The sequence below is a fragment of the Homalodisca vitripennis genome, chromosome 4 (assembly GCF_021130785.1).
Source record: "Homalodisca vitripennis isolate AUS2020 chromosome 4, UT_GWSS_2.1, whole genome shotgun sequence".
In the NCBI taxonomy this organism is placed as follows: domain Eukaryota; kingdom Metazoa; phylum Arthropoda; class Insecta; order Hemiptera; family Cicadellidae; genus Homalodisca; species Homalodisca vitripennis.
The window spans coordinates 106,529,999-106,543,270 of NC_060210.1; the positions used below are offsets into that span (position 1 = coordinate 106,529,999).

A 13,272-nucleotide genomic window follows, 5' to 3' on the forward strand; every position below is an offset into this window, starting at 1 on the left:
GAGGGAATAAAACATCTCATTGATTCTAAACTATTCAAATCTCGATTAAAACACCTCCTGGTGTCAAAGGCGTTTTACTCCGTTGAAGAGTTCATGTTGAGTTGCTGGGATTAAAATTATTGAAAACTATTGAAAACACGAATAAAAATAAACCCCCAGTTCTGTTATACAATTAAATAGCAATAACTGCAATGGAACTGTATATTATTATGAATGTACTTGACGCATGCATGCAATGTAATAATTGTTTGACGCAATAAAGGTTATTATTATTATTATTATTATAGAGCGATAAGTAATTAGCAGACCACCCTGACAAATCCTAGCAGTTTACAAGAGAGTAACATCGGAAGTTCGTTTTGATATACAGAATTATCTCATTGTGAGTAACAACAATCGAGGTGTGGATAGTGCAAGAAAAATGTGAGAGTGGAGTGCAGTAATTGTGATGTTGCTTTGCATACTCATTGTTATCAACTATTTCACAACAAAGTTTATGCTAATATAAGCAAAAATATAATTATTCTCAATTTTACGACACTTTGAACACTAAACGTTCTTATAAGAAACATTTTATTTGTATGCATTCATAATTATAACTATGTAAATAAGTCTACAGTAAAAAGCCTAAGTTTTAAACCATGTTTTTATGAAATGTATTTAACCCTGTAGGGTAGGTCCTTTTAAGCCCTCTGTTTCCAAATGAGAACATGTTATATTTAATATACAAAAATTTAATTTGAACAATAAAGGATATAATTATGTGCAATACACATAATATAAAAAAAAAAAACAGAAAAATTACAAATTTTAGACAAAAAGAAGTTGAATCTAAATAGTTTTACCGTTCGAATATGTTTGGCTGTACCAAATCTGTCGCTCAGTTCTAGCGACGCGACGAACGTCAAATATCCCCTGACACTGTACTAACAAGTTAAATCAAAATTCCAGAGATGACGAATGCATGTAGCTATCAGTGCCGGCTTCAGCAGCTTGCCTTGCTAGTCTAACAAAAGAGTACTTGCATTAGTACTAAGTAATACATCACATTCCGATAGGGTTTAATCACGAGTGAAATTAAAGCGTTATGGTTATAAATGAGTTGGGAATTGTAATGTAAAATAAGGTAAAAATTAAAAAGGTCATTCTTCCCATATTTGATTAAATAATTATTCTTATATTTAGACGTGAAGAATATCTGTTGAAAACAAAATACGTACCTCTTTACATCGTCCATATTATTTCAAATAAAGTGTGTTTTATGTTTCAAATTGGAATGTAGTTGATAAATTCAATATCAGTCCAAAAGGGATTTTTGATCAAAGTTGATACAAATACCTTAACAAACTGATTTACGCAACAAATGAAATTGAAGTCATAAAATAGAACAAACTAATTTGCTCTTTCGAACATATTATACAGAATGAGTAACATTTTACCCCTGTATTGATATTAATTTAGAAGGCTTTAAGTTTTTTGAAAGTTTGAGACTAATTGTCTGTCGCCACGACGTTCAACGACAAAACGCCAAGTGTCATGATTGTCTGCTAAAATACAGTAAACAAAACCGGTGTCCCTGTGCGTGTCAATTTCTTATTGTTAATGTCATACAGTCTATGGTAAATAAATAACCGTCTGAATATTTGCACGTAGGTTTTAAATCATTTATCTGAGACCGAAAAGTAATATGAGTGAAGAGATAAAAATCTTTATTAAACCATTTATTCTGTTTGTAGTAATTAACTTGGTATCGTCTAAGGGATGTGTTCAATTAGATTCATTTTCTTTTGAAAAGGTATGCTTATCACCATTGTATTATTTTACTAAAGTATATATATATATATATATATATATATATATATATATTTTCCTAACTAGATAATTTTTAGAATTTGTATAGTATAGTTTCTTAATGTTTTAGAAATTTACCGAGATTTAAGCTTTTAATACTGTTTAAAGGGCCTAAGAATGAGGGTAGTAATATAATATATTAGACTATGTATTGAATGTGTATTATAAGTTTTATCGAGGCTTGTACTTCTTTAGGTATGATCATTAATATATTTGCTTTTTCTTTATTTGGACTGTAAAATTGAGTAGACTTTGTTCATTATAAAACCGGTATTTGTAGTTTTGGAATACCAGTTAAATGCTAGTTAGATTCTACAGATTTTGTTTTATATTTATTTGTTCTATTATTCTTCAAATAATGCAATAAATAGGCTATAATTTTGTTTAAAGGACCGGTCAGGAACTAGGTCAGGAGCTAGACTAGGAGTATTTCACAAACCAGGTTAGGATTCAGATCAGAGGATTAGTTCTCTTTATGGACGAAATCTATAAGCAGTTTCACACTGCTGTGTTGTAAATCTTATTGTTGACAGTTTAGAACATATAATGCGAAGTCCTCATTGTGTAACCCAGTATCTTCACATGATTTTTTATTAATATTATATGCACCAACCCAAGCAATGACCTGATCAAGGTAGACACAGTAAATACATGTCCTGGACAGTTACCATCTATCCAGATTCCATATGTGAAACAAAGAAGACACGTACGTCACTGTTCTTGCCACCATTAGTCAATAACAATCCACATGATTTTAATTTATTTCAAAACACATTTTTACTTTGAATAAATTTTGAATGATGATGTTGAATTGAATTAAGTTTTAGGCTTTAAAGGTATTAAGGTAGAGAAACCATATTATTATAATGTAAAAGAAATGAATTTGTTTCATTAATTGTATAAAATAACTAAATTGTATCTAAAGTACTCTTGAGCCGCGTAGTATTAACTATTACTTTAAAAGGTTAGACATGTTTGGGTAGCATTTAAAAAATGCTCAAATGGATCACCACTAATAATTATAATTTCTTGTCGATGCATATATTCTGCAACATGATCAGCAATGCACTCACTTCCGAGACAAGTTTTTTAACATTTCTTTATTTATAAAAACATTTTAAGCTAATATTTGCATATTCATCATCATTGTTCTTGTCATTGTGAATAACCAACACACCTTCAACCTAACAAAATAACGACAGCTGGTAATTACATCACTAGTATAAATAAAGAAAGCTGGCAATGATTAATTATGAATATCTATAGGTCATATGTCGTATTCAATAGTATTGACATTTAAAATCGATAACCATCATCCAATTGTGTTGGTGGCCGCTTATTATACTGTAGCCAGCATCGGGAAAAGGTAACTACATCCTCCAGCTGCAGAAATCTCAACACCTGAAACAGTCCATGTTAAATATCAATATAGGGTGTATATTGCAATATATGCCGAGACCTCACAGCTTTATTTTATCACGATTTTAATATTATATACTAGACATAGACTGCCCATACAGTTTTACACTTATTATAAAATAGCAAAGGAATCATAGTATATCAACACCAGAAACAGAGCAGCAAAGAAGATCATTCATCAAAGACGTCTATACTGGTCAGAAAGAAGACAAAGCTCACTCTGTAATAAAAGAATAAGGACTGAAAACTTCATATATAAAGTATATAAACAATTATTATAATAAACCTATAATATAAAGTCCTCATACAAATTCAAAACTATTTGGGAGATAATAAATGAAGGGATTTAAGGAAAACCAACCAAGACTCCAAATGGAAATGTATTGTATCTGATAAACCAGAATATATAGAATAAGTAGCCTAAGTACCGGTAGTCTTTTATTTTTTTTTTTATGGTAGTGACTAAAGAAAAAATATTAGACTTAGTAAAAGTTAGACAACGAATAGCGGTGGTAAAAAGTAAAGTGGAAAGAGCTTGTGAAAGACAAGCGGTGGAAATATTGAAAACTAAAAAAGGAGCGGAAGAATTCAAATTGAAACTTACAAACAGATTTCAAAGTGTTGGAGGAAAGTACACAGGGTAACGAATTAGAAACCAATTTAAATCAAAGATGGGAGACTCTAAAACAGGCAGTACAGGAAACAGCTAAAGAAGTGTGTGGAAAGAAAAGGAAAGTAAGGAAAAAACCTTGGTTTGATGAAGAATTTAGCGTTAAAGTTGAAGAAAGATGCACCAGTAAAAGGATATGGTTAGAAAGAAAAACCGAGGAAAATAGAATGTTGTTTGATAAGATAAGGAAAGAAACCACCAAAATGTTAAGAAAAAAGAAAAGGAACTATATTAACAATTTATTAGAAAGAGTTGAGACAAATTATGTCACCAACCCAAGAGACTTTTATGAATCAATTAAAACTTTCAAGAAGGGATACACACCAAGCTCATATGGCGTCAAATTAATGGAAGGATCACGACAGAAAGAAATGAAGTTCTCAATGTGTGGAAGGATTATTTTGAAGCTTTACTTAATGGGGAAGTTAAGAATAATATTAATATGGACGTACCAGTGTATCAGAATGTACAACCTGAAGTAAAAAAAACCCACATTAGAAGAGATCCAGGAAGTAATTAGAGGACTTAAGAATCACAAGGCACCAGGAAGCGATGGAATAACTTCCGAAATGTTAAAGGCTGGAGGTATAGAACTTGCGTCTCAACTGCACAAGCTTATAGAAGACATATGGGAAAAAGAAGAGATGCCTTCGGACTGGGAGGAAGCCATAATTGTGCCTTTACACAAAAAGGGGGACAAACAACAGCCAAATAATTACAGGGGAATTTCATTGTTGAATACTTCATACAAGATACTGTCAAAAATAATACAGAAAAGATTAGAAGTGTACACAGAAGAAATAATTGAAGATCACCAGGCAGGATTTCAAAAAGGAAGGTCGACCATTGATCAAGTATTTGTTCTAAAAGAATCAATAGCCAAGCACTGGGAATTTGATAGAGCATTGTATGGATTATTCATAGACTTTCAGAAAGCTTATGACAGTATCAATCGAAATAAACTATGGGAAAAAATGGAGCAGTATGGAATACCTACAAAACTAACGAAAATGGCAAAACTTAACTTAGAAAATTCCAAATGCAAAGTTAAAGTGGAAAATGAATATTCACCCGAGTTTGAAGTAAAAACAGGGGTGAGACAGGGAGACAGCCTCTCTCCATTACTGTTCAATTTAGCCCTGGAAGAAGCGTTGAAAGAAATAAGAAATAGGAAACTAGGTATAAGCATTGGAACTAAGATAGGAGCACTGGCATTTGCGGATGACGTGGTGTTAGTTTCAAATGACAGAGATGAACTGATGGAGATGACAGGAATATTAATAGACAAAACCCGGTCAATAGGACTAGGAATTAACGACGCTAAGACAAAGTTGATTTATTTTAGGCGAGGAAATAATGGTAGAGAAGATTTGGAAATACTGAACCATAAATTCGAACAGGTTGAAAGATTCAAATACCTCGGAGCAATAGTTAATTCAAAGAGTAATGAACTAATATAAATCCAAAATAGAATAAATTTGGCAAATAGAAGCATGTACGCATTAAATAATATTTTAAAATCAAAATTACTGTCTTACAAAACAAAATTAAGAATATATAAGACTGTTATAAGACCAGTTCTTCTTTATGGAGCAGAGACATGGATTATAGATAAACAGGCAGAAAAGAAATTGGTTACATTCGAGAATAAAATTTTGAGGAAGATTTTCGGACCTATTAGAGATGGAGATGGATGGAGAATCAGGCACAACCAAGAAATCAGAGAGATGTTTCAATCTCCAGACGTTGTAGGAGAAGCAAAGAGCAGGAGACTTCAGTGAGCAGGCCATGTGATGAGGAGGGAGGATGATAAATTGATTAAAGAGGTTTGGAAACACAATCCAGTTGGAAGAAGACCTCGAGGTAGACCCAAAAATCGCTGGAAGGACCAGGTGGAGAAGGACTTGCGGAAATTGAGAGCGGGTCAGGGGGATTGTGAGGACAGGGAGAGATGGAGGCAGCTGGTTGGCGAGGCCAAATACCACCTAGGGTATCCATGGCCATGGGAGTAGAGTAGAGTAGTAGTGACTAAAGAAACTTTTCCAGTTAACAATCTTTTAAGACCCAATCCTATCAAAGAGTTGCGTACTAAGGACCAAATCCTCTCCCCTATCAAGCATGACAATTACAATTAGTATCAAGATTATAAAGAAAGCAATAGTAACTCGGCCAAAACACTTTACACCTAACAATATATTCCCATATAACGTACATGTATTCACTGCTGACACAAATACTATTGCCAATCTAGTTGACGTTATGGAACATATACAAATGATAATTTGAAAATTGGGAATACTGACACTTTCATTGATTTAAACAAATATTTCAATTGCCTTGGTCAAAATTGTTTCCTCTCAAACTCAATGCTCTAGAGAAATAGCCCTCAAATGGTTGCATGATTATTTTGTTTTAACTGGTAGAAAGCAGATTGTCAAAATCAGAAATATATTACAAGAAGTCTTTAAGGAAGATTTGCAAAATCTGTAGTTCTGTGTGTCAAAAGAGGGATTCTCCAAGGATCAATTTGCACTGTTTTCTATAATCTCTCAATACACCTTAGAACTTTATGGTCTTATATTGACTTATTATACCCCAAAATACATCAACTTGTAGAAAATTATGATTTAAAAATATAATTGATCTGTAATCTGTAATTTATAGTTATAAATATATCTGGACTTGGCATTGTGGTACAGTACTGACGTTATTAATACTTGTAAAAGTCTTATAACAATAAAATATTATTATACACATATAATATAAACTTATTAATGTCTTAGAATTGACCTGAAGCTCTTGAAAAACTTGTAATATCAGTTGGCATTCCCAAGACTACTTTAATAAATAATGACTTTCTTTTTAACAAAACCAACAAGTAAACACTAAACAACTGACAGTCTTTTTGAGTTGGAGTTGGGGTTATTTACCTCTCTACCACTCAACCTCAACATAATATGCAAAAAATATATATGATTGCCTTTCTTGAAATTTCTAAACAGATTCAATATGCGGCAAATGTAATACTCGTTAATGAAGACACATGCTTGACAATATTGTCCAAAAGGCGGCCTACCGTACTCTCTTTGAAACTCACTTCATTTATAGTTAATAGTGCTTTGGCCAGCTCTCCTCCAATATCAATCTTAATAAACTGCTAGTCTTGCAGAAGCGGGCCTTGAGAATGAGGGTTGCATTTTCATGAAAGCAGATAAATCTTTAAGGATTCTCTATATAACAGCCATCTACATACCCACAGGTATACTATCTTTGAGATCGAGCCATTCATATGCCGGAAAGCTAGGATTTATAATCTCATGCCAACAAAAAGCAAATGCTGGAGCTTCCAAGGAAGTGAAAACTGCAGTACTTAACATTATATACCTACATTATATAAAGTTCAAAAAAATTATGCATATATTAAAATTTTATTTTATGTACATTAACCTGAAAATACTCATCTAGACAATAAAATGGGGGTTTCCACTAACAAAGCACGAAGTACTTTTTTATATGACTATAGATACATTATGTTCATGAAGATGCAGTTTATTGAAGAAAATAATACCTACTGATATGTTTGAAGATCGAGATTTTGTATTGTAGGAATTTATGTTCGTTAAGAGTTAATTTTCAAAAATTTATTTTGGTGTAACATAGGCATTCAAAGATTTACTGATTCATAACTATTTTTATTTTTATTATTACATAACTATTATATAATAATAAAATTACGTCTATTTTGTGAGCACAGCCCCAAAACATCATACCATAGGTCAAAACATAACTCTTATTAGAAATAGCAAATTGTATTCTCCTTGACAGTTTAAGTATTACAACATGACTTTTAATCTTACTAATTTTGTTGTATTTTAAATATGACTCTCTTACGATAATATTGTGAATAAAGAATGCATGATTGATTGATATACAATTAAATATATATGTTATACATGTTTTTATTTAAATAAATTTATATTTTTTTTGCACTCTTTAAAATTAACTCATTTTAACATTTTTTTAAATTAATTGCATTTTTTATGTTTTATTTACAATGTGCTTCATTTAGAATAGTGCTTCAGAAATAAAAAATGTCAATTTTTAAATTTTAAGTAATTATTTTCTAAATTTCAGAAATGTTGGGCTTTATTTTAATTGGAAATTATTGTATGTTGTCAGTGAAGATGTTAAGAGATAATTCACAAAAATTTAATACAATCAACTATTTTCTCTCCCCACATAAAACACTGAATTGAAATAGTCCTTTTGGCTCAGTTAGAAGAAGTAGGTAAATGTTGTGACAAAAAAAATATTATTAATGTATTCTCGTGGGATTTAGAAGTTATCAGTATCTTGAAAACCATCCGAGATACAACAAAAATGATTAATTACAAAATGTTTTGGAAATGCCATAAACATTCCAGGTAACTTTTTGCTATAAATAAATAAATAACGGAGTTGTGAATTTTTTCTAAAGTATGAATGGTCACGATATTGAAACAAAATGGTGTACCAAGCTGGCCAATGAACTTAGTCAAGATATTTATGAGATAAATTTTTGTACTTGATTCTCAACTGGTTTGGACATTTTTGGAGCAGTTATCATTTGCACAGTTTGCATTATATGGCATGTATATACAATATACATTTATTCAACCTCTGATCTTACGCTATAGCGGCAAGACACGTGACATGTCTGCGTTGTGCGCAGTAGTTGATCGCACATCTTCCCCACTACACTAGCCACTGCCAAGTTGAAGTAGTCAGTTGGTGTTGTGTGCCAGATGGTCAATAAGTAGTACTACTTTCAAGTTCAATGCTGTTTGCATAAAGCAATCCGAAAAAACAACCGGTTGTAGCAAAACAATTCATGGCTTTTGCACCATGACAATTCACCTACTCACACTTCATAGCTGTTCGTGAGTTTTCAGCCAAAACAGTACAATTTTATATTTATATATGTTGTATTTACATATATAGTTTTGAACCTTTAGTGAATTCCTTAATGTGTTTCAGGTAGCTTCAAAATTCAAGGCCAGTCTAGTAAAATTTGATGCAGCTTATCCTTATGGACCAAAACAAGAAGAATATGAAAAGGTATGTGAAGCGAGCTCCAACATTGATGACCTCTTAGTAGTAGAAATTGCAGTAAAAGATTATGGAGAAAAAGAGAACTCAGATCTTGCTAAAAAGTATGGAATTGAAAAGGATGACTATCCTGTTGTCAAGCTATTTATTCAAGGAAAAACTGAACCACTTAGTTTTGATAAAGATGAAGACTTTTCTGCTGATAACTTGAAAAAGTTTATTCGTTCTAAATCAAAAGTATACATTGGCTGCACAGGTTGCATTCAGGCCTTTGATGAATTAGCTTCGAAATTTACAAAAGAGAAATCACTTGAAAACAAGAAAAAGCTACTTCTTAATGCTGAAGACTTATGGGATAAAGCAAAAGGGAACCAAGAACACAAATCTGCAGAAATTTATGTCAAGATCATGAGAAAATTATTAGAAAAGGGTGATGAGTTTTTGGCAAGCGAGACAACGAGAGTTGAAAATTTGTTAAAAGGAAAAGTAAGTAAAGAAAAGAAAGAAGAAATGCAGCAGCGAATCAACATTCTCCAGGCCTTCAAAAGTCCAGTTCACGATGAGTTATAATAGTTACAGAAAGACTGCTTAATAGATAACATTTCTGTGGTTGGGGTCATATTGGTGTACAATTCAGTGTGTGTTTGTGTGTGATAGTTTGGGTGGATTGTCATATTCTGTATAGTATTTCAGTTCCTAATCAATTTTATGAATTACATTATCAGTTTGATTCTAATTAAGAATGTAAAGTTATAGGTTGTTTTGACATTATACATGTTAACATTTTAAATTAGAATATAATACACAGTATTGTCCGTGTCAGAGATAATTCATAAAAAAGGCCAAAAAATGCATCTGTCACATCTATATATGTAAAATTCAACTTAAATATTAAATATCAGTACTTATTTCATTATATTTCACCAAAGTATTGGTATGCCAGAAAAATAGCTTAGTTAAGAAATTAGTGATTTTAAAACTATAAATTTAAGCTTATATTATATAGTTGTATAAAAATTGGATCTCGTGTTTTGAGAAATAGTAAAAATAAGTAAAGTAAGCCTATTTTCAAGTTGTAAAAGAAGTAATATTGTTTTTTTTTGTCACTTTTACCACAATATATATTTTTATTTCAGAGATATAAATGTATATAGCTTTACATTGCGTTACGTATTACTTTTTAAAAACAAACATTTTGTAAACATTGCAAGAACTAAGAAAACATTTTATCAAATAAACAAATTAAAATAAAACCATGTATTTTGAATTAATTCTATTACAGTATCAACAATATTCTGTGATATTTTAAACAAAATTACTACAAATCCTCGAAGTGTTTTAAGTATGATACTTATTTACTTTTTCTCTTCCTCTCTGATAATCTCAATGAGTTGAGACTCAAATCATTTTAGCATGATAGTAAAGGCCAGACCAGAAGGTTACATATAATAGTTAATAATAATAATAGATTTAAGTTCCTTACAAACATGGCTGTTAAAACCTGTGAATTATTCACAAGTGAATAAAACATGTTTTAATATAGATAGTTCACTCATTCCAATTTAAATTTTAATAAGAGCTTGGTTGCTTTCAATGTTGCCAAAGAAAGGAGGGGGTTCTGTTTCATCAGAACCTGGTAATACCTTTGATTGTATTAGTTTTTATGTAACTAATACGATAAAAGGTATTATTCATTAGTAAATGTTAACATGTCATATTAATACTCTAATATGCGTGTGTGTAGTCTTTGGATTTGTTTCAGATGGATTTCATCACTATTTGGCACCCAAAGGGTTATTATAACATAATAATTATGTGACTAGCTGTAAAAGATTATGTTAATCTCTGAGTATCAAGTATGTGTGAAGTAAATACTCAAAAATCTGTATTTCCTTAATATTTAACACAAAGATATTTGTAAAAATTCTGACAAGTGTAAAAATTCTTTGTTAAGTAGATGTTTGGAAATGATTACCGTATTCTTAACTATTACATGTAATTTTAATCAGAATGGTATGGTTTCAGAAATAATAGTGAATATAGATTTTTTTCTGTTTTAACAGGGAATGAGCTTATTAGATTTTGTTTGTACAAATTTTTCTTTAGAGCTGTGAGAAGGACTTGACTTACATTTTAAACAATTTTTTAACTTCAAGTTTGCAATTACAATAGTGGTGAGTTTTATGCATATAACACTCATAATTATGGTGAGAATGGTTGATTCAATGTGATTGTCGAGTTCAGTTCCATTTCACCTTTTGCTTAGTGCACCATCTGAGATATCACACTGTCACAGACTTCTTGATTCTGAAATCTGGAGTCCACGTACGTCTGATAGGATCCTACTGGGTCCATCCAGGGTCATGCTGGATACTGGATTCAAGGAGTCAAGTTTGACAATATCAGATCTCGGACACCGCACTAAGTGGAAGGTAAAACTCAACAATGTCATGAGTTTTGTGTTTAAATTAATTTTATGTTCAAACTATACAAGCAATTTGTTTGTTAATTAAATATTTTTTATTTAATGTCTTAGAACAATTATCATATTAATATTCTACTAATATAACATGCAATGCATGAGCAATTGGTGGGAGAGGTTAAATAGTGTTTTGTACTCCAATTCACTCTCTGCTTGTTCAGCGTCTCCTGAAATCTAGAGTCTATGACTATCTGAAGAGGTCCAAGAAGATAGAGAAAGGTACAGGTGTTTCATTGCGTGTGAATATGCAACATCAAACCAGAGCGAGTGAAAATAGCAATAACCACTTTTGTATATCAATGCCTGGCGAACACAAAGTCTTTGAGGAACATACTTAAGCAACGTACACTCAGGGAAACTCTGAGGAGCACCACGAACTTAAACTATTTTCTATTGTAATTTGCTGAAAGGCGTTACATTGCATTGTTTTATCTTTAAAGATGCACTTGTACACATATAGGCAAACTCTCTCTTATAGAGCCAATACCTTGAGCTGAGTGGTTGTTGTTGCATAATATCGTCAAATGCACAATTCAGTGGTGGTGCAACTGTGTTGGTTTTTAGAAATTGAATTAGAGTATCAAGTACATAAAACACTTTGTTTAACCTCTCCCAACAATCACTTGTGTATAGTATGCCATATTAGTAGAAATCTGTGGCTCCACCATACCACTGACTCGGTATCGAGCATACAAAACACTTTGTTTAACCTCTCCCAACAATCACTTGTGTATAGTATGCCATATTAGTAGAAATCTGTGGCTCCACCATACCACTGATCTAGTATCGAGCATACAAAACACTTTTTTTAACCTCTCCCATCAATTGCTTGTGTATATCACGCTGTATTGGTGTAATCGGTTTCTCCACCATTCCAGTTTCAAGTACTAAAAACACTTTGTTTAACCTCTCATCAATAGTTTTTATATATCACCCTATATTGGTAGAAATTGGTTGCTCCAACATTCCAGTTTTAAGTACACAAAATAGTTTGTTTAAATTCTACCATCAATCGCTCATAAATATCATGCCATATTGGTATAAATTGGTGGCTCCACTATTCCACTGATCCAATATCAAGTACACAAAACAGTTCAATACCTATTATTATTAATTAATTAGGTTTCTACTTCAACCTAATTAATAATAAATAATTTAATGTCAGTGCTTAACAACCTACATCTCTATATTTGTTATACCATATTTGTTGCTGTTTAGAATATTAACCCTATTTTGGACAAGTGGGCTCTTTATACCCCACAAAGTTCATTGTACAATAAGACAATGCAGGCTATGCGTATCCCACACTAGTGTTGCTGAAAAAGTCGAGTGGGCTATCAGTAACCCGCATTTTGTTTTAATTTTTTTGAGTCCATGTAAAGTCATAAATTTCAAGATCAAAATCCTGATTTTCTATGCTAACATATGACTTTTTACAAATATTTATGCAATCATGTAGTATAAGTCATATGCCTTTTTTCAAATCACCTAACAGCAGACGCATTAATATTATATTTTTATTATTACACTCTGTTACTATCATATTTTTTTAAACTTTTAAAACAGGGGAAAACGGATTACTAGTGACTTCTGAATCATGATCAGTAGCAAGGGAAGCCTATTTGCAAGTAGAAGCAAGCTTATTTATTATTTGAATTGATCTTTGTGATAACCATTGTATCCAGGTGTTTTTACTGAAAGGCCTCATTAAAAATATAAAATGTACTATGGGCATTCTTATTTTTAATATATGAAGAATATA

At 31.6% G+C, this 13,272-nt stretch overlaps 1 protein-coding gene across 1 annotated transcript; it reads left to right on the forward strand.

Annotated features, from left to right (window-relative positions):
- Positions 1 to 1,493: 1,493 nt before the first annotated feature.
- Positions 1,494 to 13,235, forward strand: LOC124359914 (endoplasmic reticulum resident protein 29). The gene is made up of 2 exons (XM_046813049.1): positions 1,494 to 1,795; positions 8,957 to 13,235. The coding sequence occupies exons 1-2, from the start codon at positions 1,688 to 1,690 to the stop codon at positions 9,596 to 9,598; spliced, it is 750 nt and encodes a 249-aa protein (XP_046669005.1). The 5' UTR covers positions 1,494 to 1,687; the 3' UTR covers positions 9,599 to 13,235.
- Positions 13,236 to 13,272: the final 37 nt, after the last annotated feature.

Bases quoted from the DNA above. Each gene is read 5' to 3' on its own strand.
- LOC124359914 (XM_046813049.1), top strand. From the start codon at position 1,688: ATGAGTGAAGAGATAAAAATCTTTATTAAACCATTTATTCTGTTTGTA. The intron at 1,796-8,956 runs GTATGCTTATCA...AATGTGTTTCAG, and splicing joins ATTCATTTTCTTTTGAAAAG to GTAGCTTCAAAATTCAAGGC.